This window comes from Saccopteryx leptura, chromosome 4 (genome assembly GCF_036850995.1).
Source record: "Saccopteryx leptura isolate mSacLep1 chromosome 4, mSacLep1_pri_phased_curated, whole genome shotgun sequence".
NCBI lineage: Eukaryota > Metazoa > Chordata > Mammalia > Chiroptera > Emballonuridae > Saccopteryx > Saccopteryx leptura.
The window spans coordinates 220,766,238-220,782,703 of record NC_089506.1 but is presented as its reverse complement, the minus strand read 5'-3'; the positions used below and the strand labels follow the sequence as shown (position 1 = coordinate 220,782,703).

Sequence of the window (16,466 nt, the reverse complement as noted above, 5' to 3'; positions counted from 1 at the left end):
GAGCAGGGAACACACACAAAGCTACGCTTTATCGCTTTATCGCTCCATGACTTCCTAACCCTTCCAACCCTACTGGGGCAGGGCCTGGGCCAGTGTCCAAACAGGATGGGCCCAAGGCCATCACCCAGAAACAACAAGGGACAGTCGCAAAGACAGCATGTGGGAGGCCGCAAAGTGGGGCGGCTTCGAGCAAGGTCTCCGGGTCCTGGTCAGCACGGGCCTCTCCTCCCCACGGACTCCCTGCCCACCCGGCTGGACCTGGGGCCACACGGCTTCCGCTCTCCCTCTCTTCACTTTCCTTGTCTGGTCGGAAACGAGACCATCGTGGCACCCATCGGACGGGGGGTGGGGAACAGGGACAGGGTCCTGAAAGCTAAGCACACATTTAGCCCCAGGCCCTGCCCGTCACCACGAAGCCATGCTGTGAGCTCTCTTTCTGTTGCATGAGAGGAGCCACAGGGACATCCAGCCGCAGATACAGGCCTGGCACGAACCCAGGCGCAGGAGGACTTGGGGTTTACTCTGAGTCCAATGTAACGTCTTTGATGGCCGTATGGATCCAGTTCCTTTGGAAGGAGAACTCTGAGGCATTGACTACACAGGGTGGGGCACAGCAGGTGCACAGTTGTTCACAGGGAAATCAGTACAATAGTTAGTAATTGTGAATAGAAGAATCAACTGTTTTGCACACTCATGGCTGTAAACCTACCTCTGCCCCACCCTGTCTTAGAAGGGAGTGTGAAATGTAGTTTTTGGGTTTTTTTAAAGGCTGTCAAAATATAAACTTTGAGAAATGGTCCTATTCAGATTTGTGGGTGTAACTCATCACTCAAGAAGAGTGCGTTTGCCCTGGATGGTTGGCTCAGCAGTAGAGCATCGGCCTGGCGTGTGGAAGTAATGGGTTCAATTCCTGGCCAAGGCACACAGGAGAAGCACCCATCTGCTTGTCCACCCCTCCCCCTCTCCTTCCTCTCTGTCTCTCTCTTCCCCTCCTGCAGCCAAGGCTCCATTGGAGCAAAGTTGGCCCGGGCGCTGAGGATGGCTCCATGGCCTCCACCTCAGGCACTAGAATGGCTCTGGTTGCAACAGAGCGACGCCCCAGATGGACCCCCCTGGTGGGCATGCCAGGTGGACCCTGGTTGGGCGCATGCGGGAGCCTGTCTCTCTGCCTCCCTGCTTCTCACTTCAGAAAAATACCAAAAAAAAAAAAAAAAAAAAAAGAGTACTTTTTACAATCAACATCGTTTTTAGCTCTATTCATCTCGCCAGTCTGCAGATGGGCTGTGGGTATGCACCAGCCTTTAATCACGTAACAATGTACGTGGTGGCAGGGGGATCAATCGGAAAGAAACGGTCATATTTAAGCTAATTTTTACAGCGTAAACATACCATTTATCTCTTTTCAGCCCTTATCCATTTACTGGGGTTTACCCACACACCCACTAGGATGCACTGGGGTTTACCCACACACCCACTAGGATGCACTGGGGTTTACCCACACACCCACTAGGATGCACTGGGGTTTACCCACACACCCACTAGGATGCACTTCTGCCGCAGCCTAAGAAGGTTCGGTGTAGGGAAGAAAAGCCACTGTTAGAGATGCGTCTTGACGGAAGTTCGGGGTGACAGAGATTACTGGAACCCCTCGAACGAGAAGGACTTTAAAGTCATACCCCGTGGGGGGTTTTCCAGAACGCTCATCAGTTGTTTTTCTTCTCTACTCGATGAAACTTGGTGATGTATGCACTGTTGGAAACCACACGGAACTGCGACTTCTCTTTCACAGCCTGAAAAACTGATTTTAAGTTCTTTGGAGCGGGCTGTTGCTTTTCCTGATAAAATGTTCTCTCTCTCCTCTGTAAAGCTGGGGGGGGGGTCCACCCCACAGTCCACCGAGGCTGCGCCATTCGCCACAGAGCCAGGCTAGGGTTCAGAAGGGACCTCAAACCAGCACACAGATTTCCTGCTGGGGAAACTGCCCACCCAACTCCACAGGGCCAGGGGCATGCTCCTGCCGGGGTCTCTGGCCTCCTGGGTCCACGATGCCGGTCCCTGATGTGACCACTCTGCAGTGGAGGGGGATTGTGCATGCTGATTGCTCTGCCGTCCCCTCCGTCCTTCTCCTGCGCTGTCGGGAGGGACATATAAGCCATCAGCAGAGGTGTACTCTCTCACGGGTCCTGGGGACCAGGGCTGCCCCATAACAGAACACAGGGCGTGGCCAGCCGTGCCCAGACGCCGCCGAGGGTGCAGTTACACCGCAGTAAGCCCCCCGCCCCGGTCCGAAGCTCCCATCTTTGGGAAGGAGAAACTGGCAAGGAAGTCAATCCAACCTTTTGGTTCCAAAGCCAGCCGTGTTCACTGTGCTAAAACAAATTCAGGAGTGGACACCAGCTGACTGGAAGAGACGGCAGCAGCGGCCATCCGGTGTGTGAGGCAGACACGCGTCACCAGTGAGCATCTGCCCAGACAGCATCGGTGACGTAGAGTGGAGGTGGCCACCAGCCAGTCACCAAACGGTTACCGCAACCCCTTAGAGAACAGCTACTCCTCGCTGCACATTTCAGATGTACACACCCACCCAGAACGGGGCAGATGCCGGTGTGCCCTGGGAAAGAGTCCGCACGCATGTGGACAGCTAGCACGTGGTCTGACGGGGTCCCCAGGGAAAGAGTCCGCACGCATGTGGACAGCTAGCATGTGGTCTGACAGGGTCCCTGGGGAAAGAGTCCACACGCATGTGGACAGCTAGCGCGTGGTCTGACAGGGTCCCCGGGGAAAGAGTCCACACGCATGTGGACAGCTAGCACATGGTCTGACGGGGTCCCCGGGGAAAGAGTCCACACGCATGTGGACAGCTAGCGCGTGGTCTGACAGGGTCCCCGGGGAAAGAGTCCACACGCATGTGGACAGCTAGCACATGGTCTGACGGGGTCCCCGGGGCAGGCTTGGTGACAGGTCTGCAGGGCCCAGTGCTGAATGAAAGTCCTGAGCTCCTGGTTCAAAAGGGGCCACAGCAAACCTTCTCTTTCCTCTGCCAGCTCTCTCACAACCTGGCCAGGTGTCTTATGTTTGCTATTTGATATCACACCCCCTGCTGCACAGGGACCCCCACAGGAGACCCTCACAGGGGACCCGGGCTTGCCCCCAGCCCTGATTCTCTCTGTGTCCGCGCCCAGCCCCCACCAAGAGTGAAGGGTGGCCGTGCACACCGGCTGGGCAGGGATGTGGGCGACGGAGGACACATCCCAAGAGAAAGGGGAGGTGGGGGTGGGGGGACGCCCATGAGTCGAGGTTCTCAGACCCCAGTGTGGCTGCGCCGGCCCATCAGACGTCCTTCTAAAACACAGATTTAAAGCTAACATGATTAAGAGTTTCAGGAGGTGGCTGCAGAGGAGCCCACGCCCTGGGCCCCCGGGCGACGGCGCTGGTCGCATGCCCGTGTCAGACAGAGGCTCTGTCCCTGCCCACAGGCTGGTTTCCCCTCGGGCGTCCCCGTGCCTGCGGCCGGCAGGTCCAGAGACGGGCCGGGTCAGGCCAGGCCGGGCACCAGGTGAACCCGCTCTCCTCCCCCCGCAGGGGCTGTGAGGGCCTCCAGCGTCTTCCCCATCCTCAGCGTCACGCTGCTCTTCTTCGGCGGGCTCTGCGTGGCGGCCAGCGAGTTCCACCGCAGCCGGCACAACGTCATCCTCAGCGCGGGCATCTTCTTCGTCTCTGCAGGTGAGCGCCGGGTCCCTGCCCCCCGCCCCGGGATCTGCACAGTCGCCAATCCCAGCCAGGGCCACGGGGGGAGGCGGTGCCAGTCAGGGTTCCCTCCGAAGAAAGAACAAGGAAACGTTCTCGACTCGTTACGTCGAGACAAGGTCCAGGGGCTTTCAGCAGAACCCGAGGTGCTGGCAGCTGCTCCAGCTGAGGAGGCGTGAGGGAAAGACAGGAACAGCAGTGTGGCGAGGTCACTCAGACAAGGCATGATGGATGAATGAGAGTGTGCGTCCACGCTTGCACACAGGGGCAAGGGGCGTGAGCTGTGTGTGTTATGCGTGGCCGGAGAACCTGGGTCCATATGTTTGAAAGGGGTCCACAGGGCCTCTTCATACACTGTCTCTGGCCCTTTGAGGTACGTATTTGCCGGTTAACTGCTGTTCACAGCTCTTCAAGTGCTCGAACCTTCCTGTGGTTCAAAGAGTCTCCAGGAATGAGATAAACACCAGCAGCACCAGGTGCTGTCAGGGGAGATGGGCCGGTCCCTGGCAGCCCTGACAAAGGTGGCCCAGGGTGGTCAGGAGGATGAGAGGCCGCGGTAAGGAAGGGTCCCGCTCAGCCTTCTCTCTTCCCCTCGTCTTCATCGCTCCTCCGCTGCCTGCATCTTCCTCTCTCTCCCCCAGGATTCCCTTTCCGCGCCTCATCCCTTCCACCCCGCCCTCCGGTCGCGGCCATCAGGACGAAATGCTTTAGGAAGAGCCGAGAACAAGGCAGGGGGCGGGACAAGGGGACTTGCGTCTTCAGGGATGACCTTCAAGCTTCGCCCAATGATGGCAGACTACTTATCGGGATGGGAACACGAGGGGGAAGAGGATAAAACGGTGGGTCAGGGCAGCTCACCCTCCTGGGTGTGAACTCGGGCTTCCCCCTGTGGGGCCTCGGGAACATGACCAACTTCCTGCATCTGGGTTTCCTCAGCTGGCCAGTGGGGGGTAGTAACACTCCCCACTTCGTGGGGCTGCTGCAGGCGGGCGGAATGAAGCACACAGAGTGTCGCTTTCTAGTTCTGGAAGGGCAGCAGTGGTGCCGCCCCGGCCCCTCCGGGACCTCTCTCTCGTCCTCCCCGCCGGTCCCTCTTCTGGGGGCTGAGGAAGTGACCCCCGCCTCCCGCTCGGGGTCGCCGGGAACCGGCTCCAGCCGCAGACCATGGTGGATAAAAGCTGCCGCCTTGCCCCGGGGATGTGGTCACCCCCAAAGTGACCGTGGCCCCACTCCGGCTATGCTCTGTGTGGACAGATGGTCACAACTGACCAGCTCAGGGGACTTGTGCTGCTTGGAGGCGCGTGTGCCCCTGGTGGCCCGACCAGGCCTGCTGACCAGTCAGCTCCTCCGACTGACCCGAAGGGGGGTTGGCTGTGCTGACACGGGCGGGATTCCTAGACGGGGGAAGATCATTATTTTGTCCCCTGGGGGCATTGTTAGGGAAGAGTGTGTCACCAGCAACTTTCTTCTCACAAAAGGGACTGCGAGAGATGTCAGGCCGATTAGATACTCCCAGGGGGGAGCTGGGGAACAGGAGGGACGGGTGGTGGAAGCCCTCAGGAGGGGCCAGGAGCTTGGGGACAAATCCTAGCCCCCCCTCTGCTCCCCCACTGATCCTATGGGAGCCAAAGAGCCTCAGTTTTTCCACCTATGAAATGAGCGTTTTGGAAGATTCAGCACTCTCCGATGCTCTTTCTGGCTCAGCTAGTCTAAGGGTCTGTGACCTCAGATCAGCACTCAACACCCCTCTCCCGAGCACCTACTCTGCGCCAGGCACTAAGCGACATACTACAGGGCACGGGCTCAGAGGCTGGCTGCCTGCAGCCAACCTTGGCCCGATGACATCCCAGCTGTGCAACCTCGGGCAAGTCTCTTGACCTTGCTGAGCTTCAGTTTCCCCATCTGAGAAATGGGGGAAACAGTGGCTCTCTCCGTCTGAAGGCTGTTAAAAGAGGATGAAAGGTGCTGGCCTCGAGTGCCCAGAGCTGCCCGGCCCACAGCCACCGCTCGATGCACCGCAGCTGCTAGTTGACACATTGTCCCACTGAATTCTCGTGCCCCCTCGCTTCTCCCACGGGCCCCGCCCACGTGCCCTGCGCTCTTTGCTGCGGGTCAGGCTCTGGGCTGGGTGGATGGGGCTGTAGCCAGGAACACAACGGAACTAGCTCCCGCCCCTCCGGGGGCTGACCGGCTGGTAGCAGGGAGGAAGCCACGTCTCCCTGACCGTGTGTTCTCCTGAAGCCTGGTTGGCGAGCTCTAGACACACCCTTGGCTAAGGGGCCGTCCTGGGTTCGAATCCCACCTCCGCCACCTCCTAGCTGCGTGGACTGAGGACGTTCCTACCTCCTCTGTGCCTTTGTTTGTGTCCTCATCTGGGAAAGAGCGGTGATTAGTTTTTAAAGAGGGTCTGTTGCGATGATGGCTCGAGATGGCGCACGCGAAGACTGGGCGCAGCGCCCGATGCGCGGCGAGTGCCCTCGGACCCGGCGGCAGCTGGCCTCGCCCCTGCCTCCTTGAACCTGTCTGACGTGGGAGCCTCTCTCTGCACTTTTCTCCACCCCCCACTCCGGCAAGACTTCCATCTGGAGCTTCCCGAACCTGACCCATCTCCCTGCTAGCAGAGGGAGTCCTGGAAATCCCTGTGACTTCTGCTCTCTCCTCCTTAGTGTACCCACGTCCATGGTGACATAAGAGTACTGCGTGTGCCCACCTGCAGGGGGAGACACCGCTCCGTATGGGAAGGGGGCGCTGCAGCCCAGCAGCCGCCGGTGCCAGCCCCGTGTGGGGACTCGCTCGGGGACCAGAACCTGCTGCCTGCCTGCTCAGTGAAGAGTGATGCGGGGGGCGCTGGGTAGAAGCAGTGCCCGGCCCTGACCTCAAGGGGCAAGTCCTAGATGGTGTGGGGCTGGAGATCACTCTCATGCCCTTAGTATATGAACACCAGCCAGCCAGAGGGGTAGCCCAGGAGCAGAGGCCGGGGGCGGGGGGACCCCCGCTAGGCCAGGCTTTAACCTTCTGGTTGCTGGGCCGTGGTAAGGTCTTGGGGATCCCCAGCAGGAGTGTGGGGGTGCTTCCGGAATGGAGGCGAGACTCAGGAGGCCACTGAAAATGATTACTTACCAACTGGTGCCTGGAACTGGAATGAGAGACAGCCTCCACTGAGCACGCTCCTGCAGGTGGTCCGACTCGGGAGAGGCGAGGAAAATGCCAGCAAAGGTACCAAGCTCTCGGAGCCACCGTTGGTTTCAAGGCCCCGCAGAGGCCCTTGGGGCAAAAGGACAAAGAGAGACATTTCGCCTTGAGAGCAATAATGTGGGGAAGGGGTCAGACGGGAGCACCGTCCCGGACCCCAGGCTCTACCTGTGTCTTCTCGCCACTCCCTGGAGAAGCAGTTCCTCTCCCACGGCCCCCTCGGCTACTGCCTGTGCTATTTATTCCACTGACACTTGGGGACACGAAGCTGGCAGACCGTGCCTACCGGGGACCACAACCTCGTGTTCCCCAATTCCCGAGGCTCCAACAACAGCTAGCCTGCAGCAGCATCTCATCCCGTGCAGATAAAGACCCTGGAGGGGGGTGCCTTCCCCGCGCCTCCTGAGCGCCCCCACGCTGCAGCCCCGGCCCTCGCATGTCCACTGGACAGCGACAGCCGGACTCCCGACCAGCACTCCCAACCCAGTGTGCCCAAATCTCTCCTCTACACCTGTCCTCTCTGCTGCCCCCGCTTTCAGCGCAAGATGCCACTCACGTCCCCCTAGTCCCGCCAAAGCCCCCGGAAGCCACCCCTAGTCCAGCCAAAGTCCCCGGAAGTCACCCCTAGTCCCGCCAAAGTCCCCGGAAGTCACCCCTAGTCCAGCCAAAGCCCCCGGAAGTCACCCCTAGTCCAGCCAAAGCCCCCAGAAGTCACCCCTAGTCCAGCCAAAGCCACCGGAAGTTACCCCTAGTCCAGCCAAAGCCCCCGGAAGTCACCCCTAGTCCAGCCAAAGTCCCCGGAAGTCACCCCTAGTCCCGCCAAAGTCCCCGGAAGTCACCCCTAGTCCAGCCAAAGCCCCCCGGAAGTCACCCCTAGTCCAGTCAAAGCCCCGGGAAGTCACCCCTAGTCCCACCAAAGCCCCCGGAAGTCACGCCTAGTCCCGCCAAAGCCCCCGGAAGTCACTCTTCCTCGCACACTCCACCCTCAACAGTGTTGCGTCTCGGGGCGGCTCACCCCTCTCCAACTTTCGGGGTTCCGCTCGAATGTCACCCCGCTCAAAGGGCAGCGGCTTACTCACCTCTCTCCCTTGGCTCCTGAACCCTCGTATCCGTGTCTCCGGTAGACCCCTTCCTGCCTTCTCCTCCAATGGCATTGACACGTCCGTCCCTCCTGCTAATGGCGAGGGACCTGCACCCCATTCACTGTACCGTCCTCGGGACTCCCTGCCGAAGGTGGTGTTTTAACGGAGCGGGTTGTGTCTCAGGGGAAAGGCAGGTGTTCCGAGTTCTGTGCACTTGCTGTAGGAGTCGGGTGTCTTTTGTAGGTGGAGGCAAACCCCCCTGGGACGGAACTCTGCGGGTCCCAAGGGGCAGACCGTGCGGAAGAGCCCAGCCGGCTTGGATTTCCAGCCACAAACCCATCCTTCTCTCTCCCTGTCGACAGCGCATGCGTTCTGTATAAATATTTCAAGACTTCCAGTCGACGGCAACCTCGGAGGTTATATATATATAAAAGATGCATTTTTTTTCCTTTTCTTTTCCCTTTCTCTCAGGGTTAAGCAACATCATCGGCATCATAGTGTATATATCGGCCAACGCCGGGGACCCCGGGCAGCGGGACTCCAAGAAGAGCTACTCGTACGGCTGGTCCTTCTACTTCGGAGCCTTCTCCTTCATCATCGCGGAGATCGTGGGGGTGGTGGCCGTGCACATCTACATCGAGAAACATCAGCAGCTCCGGGCCAAGTCCCACTCGGAGCTCCTGAAGAAATCGACCTTCGCCCGCCTGCCGCCCTACCGGTACCGGTTCCGGCGGCGGTCCAGTTCGCGTTCCACCGAGCCCAGGTCCCGGGACCTGTCGCCCATCGGCAAAGGCTTCCACACCATCCCTTCCACCGACATCTCCATGTTCACCCTCTCCCGGGACCCCTCCAAGATCACCATGGGGACCCTCCTCAACTCGGACCGGGACCATGGTTTTCTACAGTTCCACAATTCCACGCCCAAAGAGTTCAAGGAGTCGCTGCATAACGACCTGGCCAACCGGCGTACCACGCCCGTCTGAACCGCCCTCCGGCCCTCGCGGCCCCGGGGAGGGCGCGGGCGTCTCTGAGGCTGCATGGCATGGTCCTCATGATGGTTATTATTATTTTTTACAAAGAATGAAACCAAATGGACTCAAGCCCCGCCCCCCGCCCACGCTCCGCCCTCACCCTCCGGGTCCCCGCCCTCTCTGTGCCGCCCGGACCTCTGAGCCCGCCCCCTGACACCGTTCCTCTCCGTGTGTTTGCGCCCCGTGTTTCTCCTTCTTTACCGTTAGGACCCCCCGTTCTTCCCTCCCTGGAAGAGGACTTCGCTCCAAGTCACAGGCGGTGGCTTGAGGGGGAGGGGGGGGTCCCCAGGTCCCCAGACACTTGTCCTTGTTGTCCACTCACAAATCCTCAGGTCCTGAGGAGGCATTCACCTTTTCGTGTTAAATACATTTAAAACAAAGGAAAGAACATGACCAGAAATCAAAGCTGTCTGAGCCCCGGAGCAGCTTAATGTAATAAGCACTCATGTGATTAAAGGTTTTGCCTTGTAACCAACCGGGCTGAGCTGTTCTGTTGCTTTACGGGTACTTCCCGCACAAACTCTCCGCCCTGCGGCTGAACAGGAAGCCGGACCTTTGCTCATCCACCCTGGGGCCAACAGGAAGGGTCCCCCTTCCCCTCTGGAGGCCAGCAAGGTGATCCTCACCAATATCAGAGTTGGCGTGTCCCTCGCCTGAACCCCCAGGCCAGCTGGCGGCCAGCATGTGTTCCCAAACAACCGGGCTGCTGCACCCAGTAGCCCTAGGACCTTGGGCAACTCCGCCCAACCTTCCAGCCTCAGCTTCTTCCTCTTTCACAGGGAACACGGTAGGGAGCTCTCCTCCCTAGAGTCGTGAGGCCTCAATAAAACACCACATGTAGAATGATTAGCATATTGTGCCTGACCTGTGCTGGCGCAGTGGATAGAGCGTCAACCTGGAACGCTGAGGTCCCCGGTTCAAAACCCTGGGCTTGCCTGGTCAAGGCACCTGTGGGAGTTGATGCTTCCTGCTCCTCCCCTCTTCTCTCTCTCCCTCGCTCACCTCTCTAAAATGAATAAATAATATTTTTTAAAAACATTAAAAAAAAGAGTGATTAGCATATTGTAAGTTATATATGTGTGTGTATACATATGGATTCATATATAGATAGCTACAGATATAGATATACATGATATAGATATATAGATGATATAGATATAGATTTAGCTATAGAATTAGATATAGATGATATAGATATAGATATAGAGGTATAAATGTATAAATTTTTGGATAGATTCTAGACCAAATAAGCATAGCATCAGTCAGCTCCAGCTGTGGCTTTCACAACAGGTAATTATTTCTCATAGTTCTTGAGGCTGGAAGTCCAAGATCAGGGTGCTGGCCAGTTGGGCTCTTGATGAGGGCCCCTCTCCAGGCTTGCCGATGGCCACCGTCTCTGTCCTCAGATGGCAGAAAGGAGGCGAGTGTGCCTTCTCTCTCCCTCTTTTTACAAAGCTGCTAAGGCCATCACAAGGGCCATACACACCCTCATGAGCTCCTCTAGCCCTAATCACCCCCCAAGGCCCCATCTCCGACCACCATCACACTGGAGGGCCAGGGCTTCAACATATGGATCTGGGGGGGCAGTGCGAGGCACCATTCGACCCACAGCCAGCGGCAGCGCTGGAAGGGATCTGTACTGGGGAGAGGGGTGTGCTTCGCACAGGCTCCGAGGGGGTTCGGAAGAAAAGTGGAGGAAGATCGCTGTCCCCTCTGCTGACACCTGCCTCCCGGCCCTGGTGGCACAGCCCCCTCACAGGTCACTGTGGGGCAGGGTCACGGCCACGACAGCTCACGCTTCCCTGCCCCCTGCTGCGTGCCAAGCTGTGCCCTGGCACTGTGCGCCCATCAATCACATCACCTCAGCCTCCCAGCGGTCTCCCGCTTCCCCAGGGGGAAACTGAGGCAAGAGCGGTGACATGACTTACCCAGACTTCACCCGCCCCCAGCTGGATAGAAGTCCTAGGAAGCCACCCTCACACGGCGAATCTGACTGTCGAGCACAGGCTGGTAAAAATTCATCCTAACACTGAAGGACCACTGCATTCGAACGGCACGCACACACGTCAGATTCTCCCACCGGGTGCTGAGAACGGTCCCGGGCGTGGCGGGAATTACCATCCGCATTCTGGCGGCTGAGGCATAGAGGCTCGAGGGGAGCCGGTGTCTCAGGAGCGAATGAGCAGGGCGAGCATCTCTGCCCACGCCTCTACTTCCTAACTCGACTGGTTCCCTCCGGACCTCTGTGACGGGACTGTAACCCTGGCGAAGTGTTATATCCACACTGACGGGCATTTGCCTCCTGTGTCTCTGTGAATCGACTTGGTTCCTACTTGAATAAATACACCCTGACACGGAGCTTGACAGCACCCTTATCCAAAGGGGACTGGAGCCTGACTAAGCGGTGGCACAGCGGATAGAGCATCAAACTGGGACACGGAGGACCCAGGTTCAAAACCCCGAGGTCACTGGCTTGAGCGCGGGCTCATCCGGCTTGAGTGCGGGGTCGCTGGCTTGAGCATAGGATCATAGACATGACTCTATGGTCGCTGGTTTGAGCCCAAAGCTCGCTGGCTTAAAGTCCAAGGTTGCTGGTTTGAGCCAAAGGTCACTGGCTTGAGCAAGGGGTCACTGGCTCGGCTGAAGCCCCCCCCCCCCCCGTCAGGGCACATATGAGAAAGCAATCAATGACCAACTAAGGTGCCGCAACGAAGACTTGATGCTCCTCATCTCTTTCTCTTCCTGTCTGTCTGTCCTTATCTGCCCCCCCCCGGGTCTCTATCACAAAATAAAAGGGGGGAATGGTAACCAGGAAAATAAATACAATACACACAACCACGCCATATTCTAGCTGCTGCCCGCTCGGAGCCGAGGGCCAGCTGCCTGCTCTTGGTAAGCAGGACATATATATATATATATATATAAGCCAAATGCTAGAAAGATGCTGAAGGTGCCCTCACACCAGAGAAGACACGCCCCTTGGTTTACGCAGAGGCTCGAAGGATACCTGGAGACGGAGCACTTTCTCTCTACGAGGGTTGGCGCTCTCTAGTGCCTGGCCGGGCGCCACGTCCAGTAATCTCGTCCCGCGCTTTGGGAAGAGTGGCTCCCGGCCCTGTGACCTGTGACGAGGCACCGACCTTAGAGATGGGCCGGGTCGCTGGTGAGTCCTGTGGGGGGGGGAGGAACAGCGTGCAGCACTGGGAGCTGAACGTCCGTCAAAGCAGGGCATCCGGGGAGTTGGGAGGATGGAGAGAAAGGTCCCAGGGCCTGGACTAGCCGGACGTCGGCCTGGAAACCAAGGGACAGAGCCCGTCGGCAAAGGCTGAAGAGCTGGAGGGGATAAACAGGCCCTGACACCCAGGAGGACCCTCACTTATGTACCATCTAGCTCTGGTCTTCGTGAGGCTTTGGGCACAGGGCCCTCCGAGTGCCTCTACTTGAAGAGTCCTCAGCAGGACCTAGCTGGCAGCATCAAATAAATATTAATATGGCCCTGGCTGGTTGGCTCAGCGGTAGAGCATCAGCCTGACGTGTGGAAGTCCCAGGTTCGATTCCCAGCCAGGGCACACAGGAGAAGTGCCCATCTGTTTCTCCCCCCTTCCCTCTCTCCTTTCTCTCTACGTCTCTCTTCCCCTCCTGCAGCCAAGGCTCCATTGGAGTAAAGTTGGCCCCGGGCACTGAAGATGGCTCCATGGCCTCCATCCTCAGGCGATAGAATGGCTCTGGCCACAATGGAGCAACAGCCCAGATGGGCAGAGTATCGCCCCCTGATGGGCATGCTGGGTGGATCCCGGTCCGGCACATGCGGGAGTCTCTCTGCCTCCCCGCTTCTAACTTCGGGGGAAAAAAGTAATAAAAATAAAATAAATAAATATTAATATGACCACTCCCAGTTGTCAGACAGGATCCCGGTCAGCCTAGTCCTCCAAACTGCCGTCCAAAAGTAAGCACATTCACCAGGTCCCCCCGTGGTTGCCAAGAAAGGCGCCATGAGCTCCTTGTCCTCTGTCTCATTCGATCCTAACCTCTGAGGCAGGGACAGCTGTGAAACCCATTGTCCGGATGTCCCACAGCCCCCTCCTCCCCAGCAGCCAGCCGCCTCCCCCTGCCATCTCGTGGCTTCAGGGTGGCCCTGACCTTATCCACCTGAGTAGACGGAGGGAAGGGGAGGGGGGTGGCGGTGAGAAGATGAAGGAACAGGCACCAAACCTTCATCACCTTGACCCAGAAGAACCCCACTCCGTGTCACATTCAACTAGTGAGAATGAGTCACATGGTACCATCTGGACTCCGGGGTTGGAAATACCAAACGCGCCGCCCACCTGGGGCTAGAGAGTCGATGGCGGGAACACTCAGCATCCTCTAAGCCAGGCGTGTGCCTTTGCCAGGTGACGAGTCATCACCACCACGCAGCTACAGCGAGGAAAACACATCCTCCATCAAAAGGAACCTCAGGATAAAGGGTCCTCGAGGTTCGTTCATGTAGTCGTGCAAAGATGAATTTAAGGACCCCAACGTCTCCCCGTCCTTCTAGCCTCCCACCCTTAGGCCAGCGTCCATCACATCCGGGTGCAACACCAGTGGGAAGAGCTGCCCCTTTCCTGGGTCTTCAGGAGGAAAGAGACCTGTCTCAGAAGCACTCCATTACACTCTCCCCTTAACCTCTCTGGCCAGAACAGGGTCAGGTGTGGACCCCTAAACCAGCCGCCAATAAAGGGAATGAAGTGACCGTGAGGGACCAAGACGGGCTGTTCTCAGCCCTAGCTGCCCGTTAGCAGCATGTGGAGGAAAATGTAAAATCACCCGTGTCCAGCCCCCCCCCACCCCCGTGTGGAGATTCTTGAGACATTTGTCAGACACGACCCTGAGTTTCAGAAATCACCCGCTGAGAGTTCAAGGGCCAAAAAGCCCGTTCACATTCTCGTGTAGCTCGGTCCGTAGCTGGTTTATAAACATAGGGAACTTATCATAATAAAGCCCATGGGGCAACATGTTAGCAACCAGTGAGTCTGGGTGAAGGATATAGGAGCTCTTTATACCATTCATATCATTGTTTTCCTATAGGCTTGATGTTATATCAAAATAAAAAAAGTTAGGGGAAAAAATACGGGAAGTTTCACCTAAGATCCAAGATGTTTGGTTTCTCTTGGAAATGATAAAATCTGGGGAAACTGGGTCTGTATTCCTGCCGAAAATGCAAAGCTGGCTGGAGCAGCAGCACCCAGACCTGTGACCAAGGGCACCCCGCGAGGGCCTGGCATCGTCGGCGAGAAAGCGCGCTCAGGGGCGTCTGGGAACCAAGCCGGGGAGTCACTCACTGGGGCCACCCCATTCCTATTCCTCCGCTTCCCGCTGCTCAGTCCTCTCCCAACCTCTACGTAGAGCTCGGATGACGCTCCGCCAAGCGCGCGGCCCGTTGCCTTTGCCTCCACGGAGGCTCCTGCTCGGCAAGTCCCCGGCCCACGCGCACAGCCTGGCGAGATCCTTCCGCGGCTTGTCACCAGGAGTTTGGCATTTCCCTCCCTGGCACGGTGAAGTGTCAGCGCTCGCTGGAGCGGGGAGTTCTCACCACATCCTCCTCCTCCTCCTCCTCCGGATGGGTGAGGCAAATGTCAAACAGAAGACCGGTCCCAGCCCTGACGTCCCCTGCTGTGTGCACTTAATTAATTGACTAACTCAGAGCAACCCAGCCAAGGCTCCAGGTGCAAACCGTGGAAGGAAGCCGGCCAGGCCGCAGGTGCGGTTCCCTGCAGCCGCAGAGGGGCCTCTCCAGAGCGGTACTTCTGATATCTGGGCGTGGGTGACTCTATCTTGGGGGGAAGGGGGAGGTGACCTGTGCATGAATTAACAGCATTCTTGACCTCTGCCCACCACCACCCGAATGGTGACAACCAGAAATGTCCCCAGACACTGCCGAGCCTCTCCGGTGAGGGGGGGAGGGGAGCTGGGGGGGGGGGGGACGCTCCACATTAAGAACTAGTATAAGGATGGGGAAGCTACGAAGGACCGAGCCTTGGAAAAAAAGATGGCAGCCGGGGTCTCTTCAGACTCCTAAACAGCAAGGACCGATATGGGTGGCTCACAAAAAAATGAGGGGATATTTCAAACTGAATATGAAGCGATTTAAAAAAAAAAAAAAGAAGAAGCGTTTGATTTTTTTATTATTATTAAACGAGAACATCAGAAAAGCAAACGACAAGTCAAAGAAAGTTGTTCAATTAGGCAAATGAGATGCAAACTCAATGATCGTGATGGAGGAGCCAGTGACATGGCAAAGGCTTCTCTCTCCCTCTCTCTCTCTTTTTTTTTTTATCGCTTCACATTCATTTTGAAACATGCCCTCATTTTAGTGAGCAGGAGAGATGGCTCCCCGTTTCCTGCTGTGTGACTTTGGACAAATCACTCGACTTCTCTGTGCCTCACCGTCTCCATCTATAACATGGGGTAATCAGGATAAAGTGGGCTATGGGGGGGGGGAACAACACCCAAGTATCCGTAGCTTCAAACCCATGCTGCGTGCTCAGTGTGGTCAGCCGGGGCCTTGCTCACGCTGCCTCCCCCCCCCCATCCCCCCTCCCCTCAGGAGTCCCAAGCTGGTAGAGGCTCCACTGTCCGGACATTGCTGGTCACAATGACGAGGAGAAAAGAAAGGTGATAAACTGACTCTTAAACACGTTGCCACCTGGAAGGGATCCGTGTCTTCTCTGCTCATAATTCATTGATAAAAAGAAAACAAAACAGCTGTGTGGTTACAGTGGATGTGAAGGGACAGCAATGGGAAAACCAGCCACCTGCCCGGGGAAAGGAGAAGAGGAAATACTGACCGGCCAACAGCACTGAGGTCCCGGAGGTGGGACACAGGTCCTGGGGTCCTGGTGAGACTGACTTTATAAAGTTTGTTGGGAAGGGTAAGCAAATGGATAGACACCATGCTGGTCAGCTGTTGACTGCTCAGTGAACGCTAGCTTGTGACCGTGCGTTAGTTCAGCAAGTGCTGGTGGAGCAGTGTGCCGGTCGACGTGAGGCGGGGGGCCCGGCTCCTCCATTCCGCGCTGATCTGGGGGTTGCTGGGAAGAAGTCTGGTCCATGGCGTTGCTGCCATCCACAACCAGCTGACCGTAAGTCAGTCAAGCGCCTGATTCTCAGTCACCTGGGTGGGCCTGGTGCCATCAGGTGAAGTGTTTGGGGTCAGAACGGAGGCCGCCCTGAAAGCCACGGACCTGCTGCCCCACGGACGGGAGCACCACCGCCTGCTGCCCCTCCAGGACGCCCCCCACCCCGCCACGGCCTGCCCCGTGGATTTCGGGTGTGCCCAGCGAGCCCCACGATCACGATCACGTACGTCAATTCCCGACAGTAAATATCTTGACAGCCTTAACCCTTACTACCTTTTCCTCCCAACTCTCACCCC

General features: G+C 57.5%; 1 protein-coding gene across 1 annotated transcript in view; it reads left to right on the top strand.

Moving 5' to 3' along the window:
- The window catches only part of CACNG3 (calcium voltage-gated channel auxiliary subunit gamma 3), a 90,355-nt gene extending 80,868 nt beyond the window's left edge, over window positions 1-9,487 (top strand). The window contains exons 3-4 of the mRNA XM_066383426.1: window positions 3,583-3,723; window positions 8,493-9,487. Of these exons, the coding sequence (XP_066239523.1) occupies window positions 3,583-3,723; window positions 8,493-9,004 (653 nt within the window). The 3' untranslated portion in view covers window positions 9,005-9,487. The remainder of the gene's footprint in view (window positions 1-3,582; window positions 3,724-8,492) is intronic.
- Window positions 9,488-16,466: the final 6,979 nt, after the last annotated feature.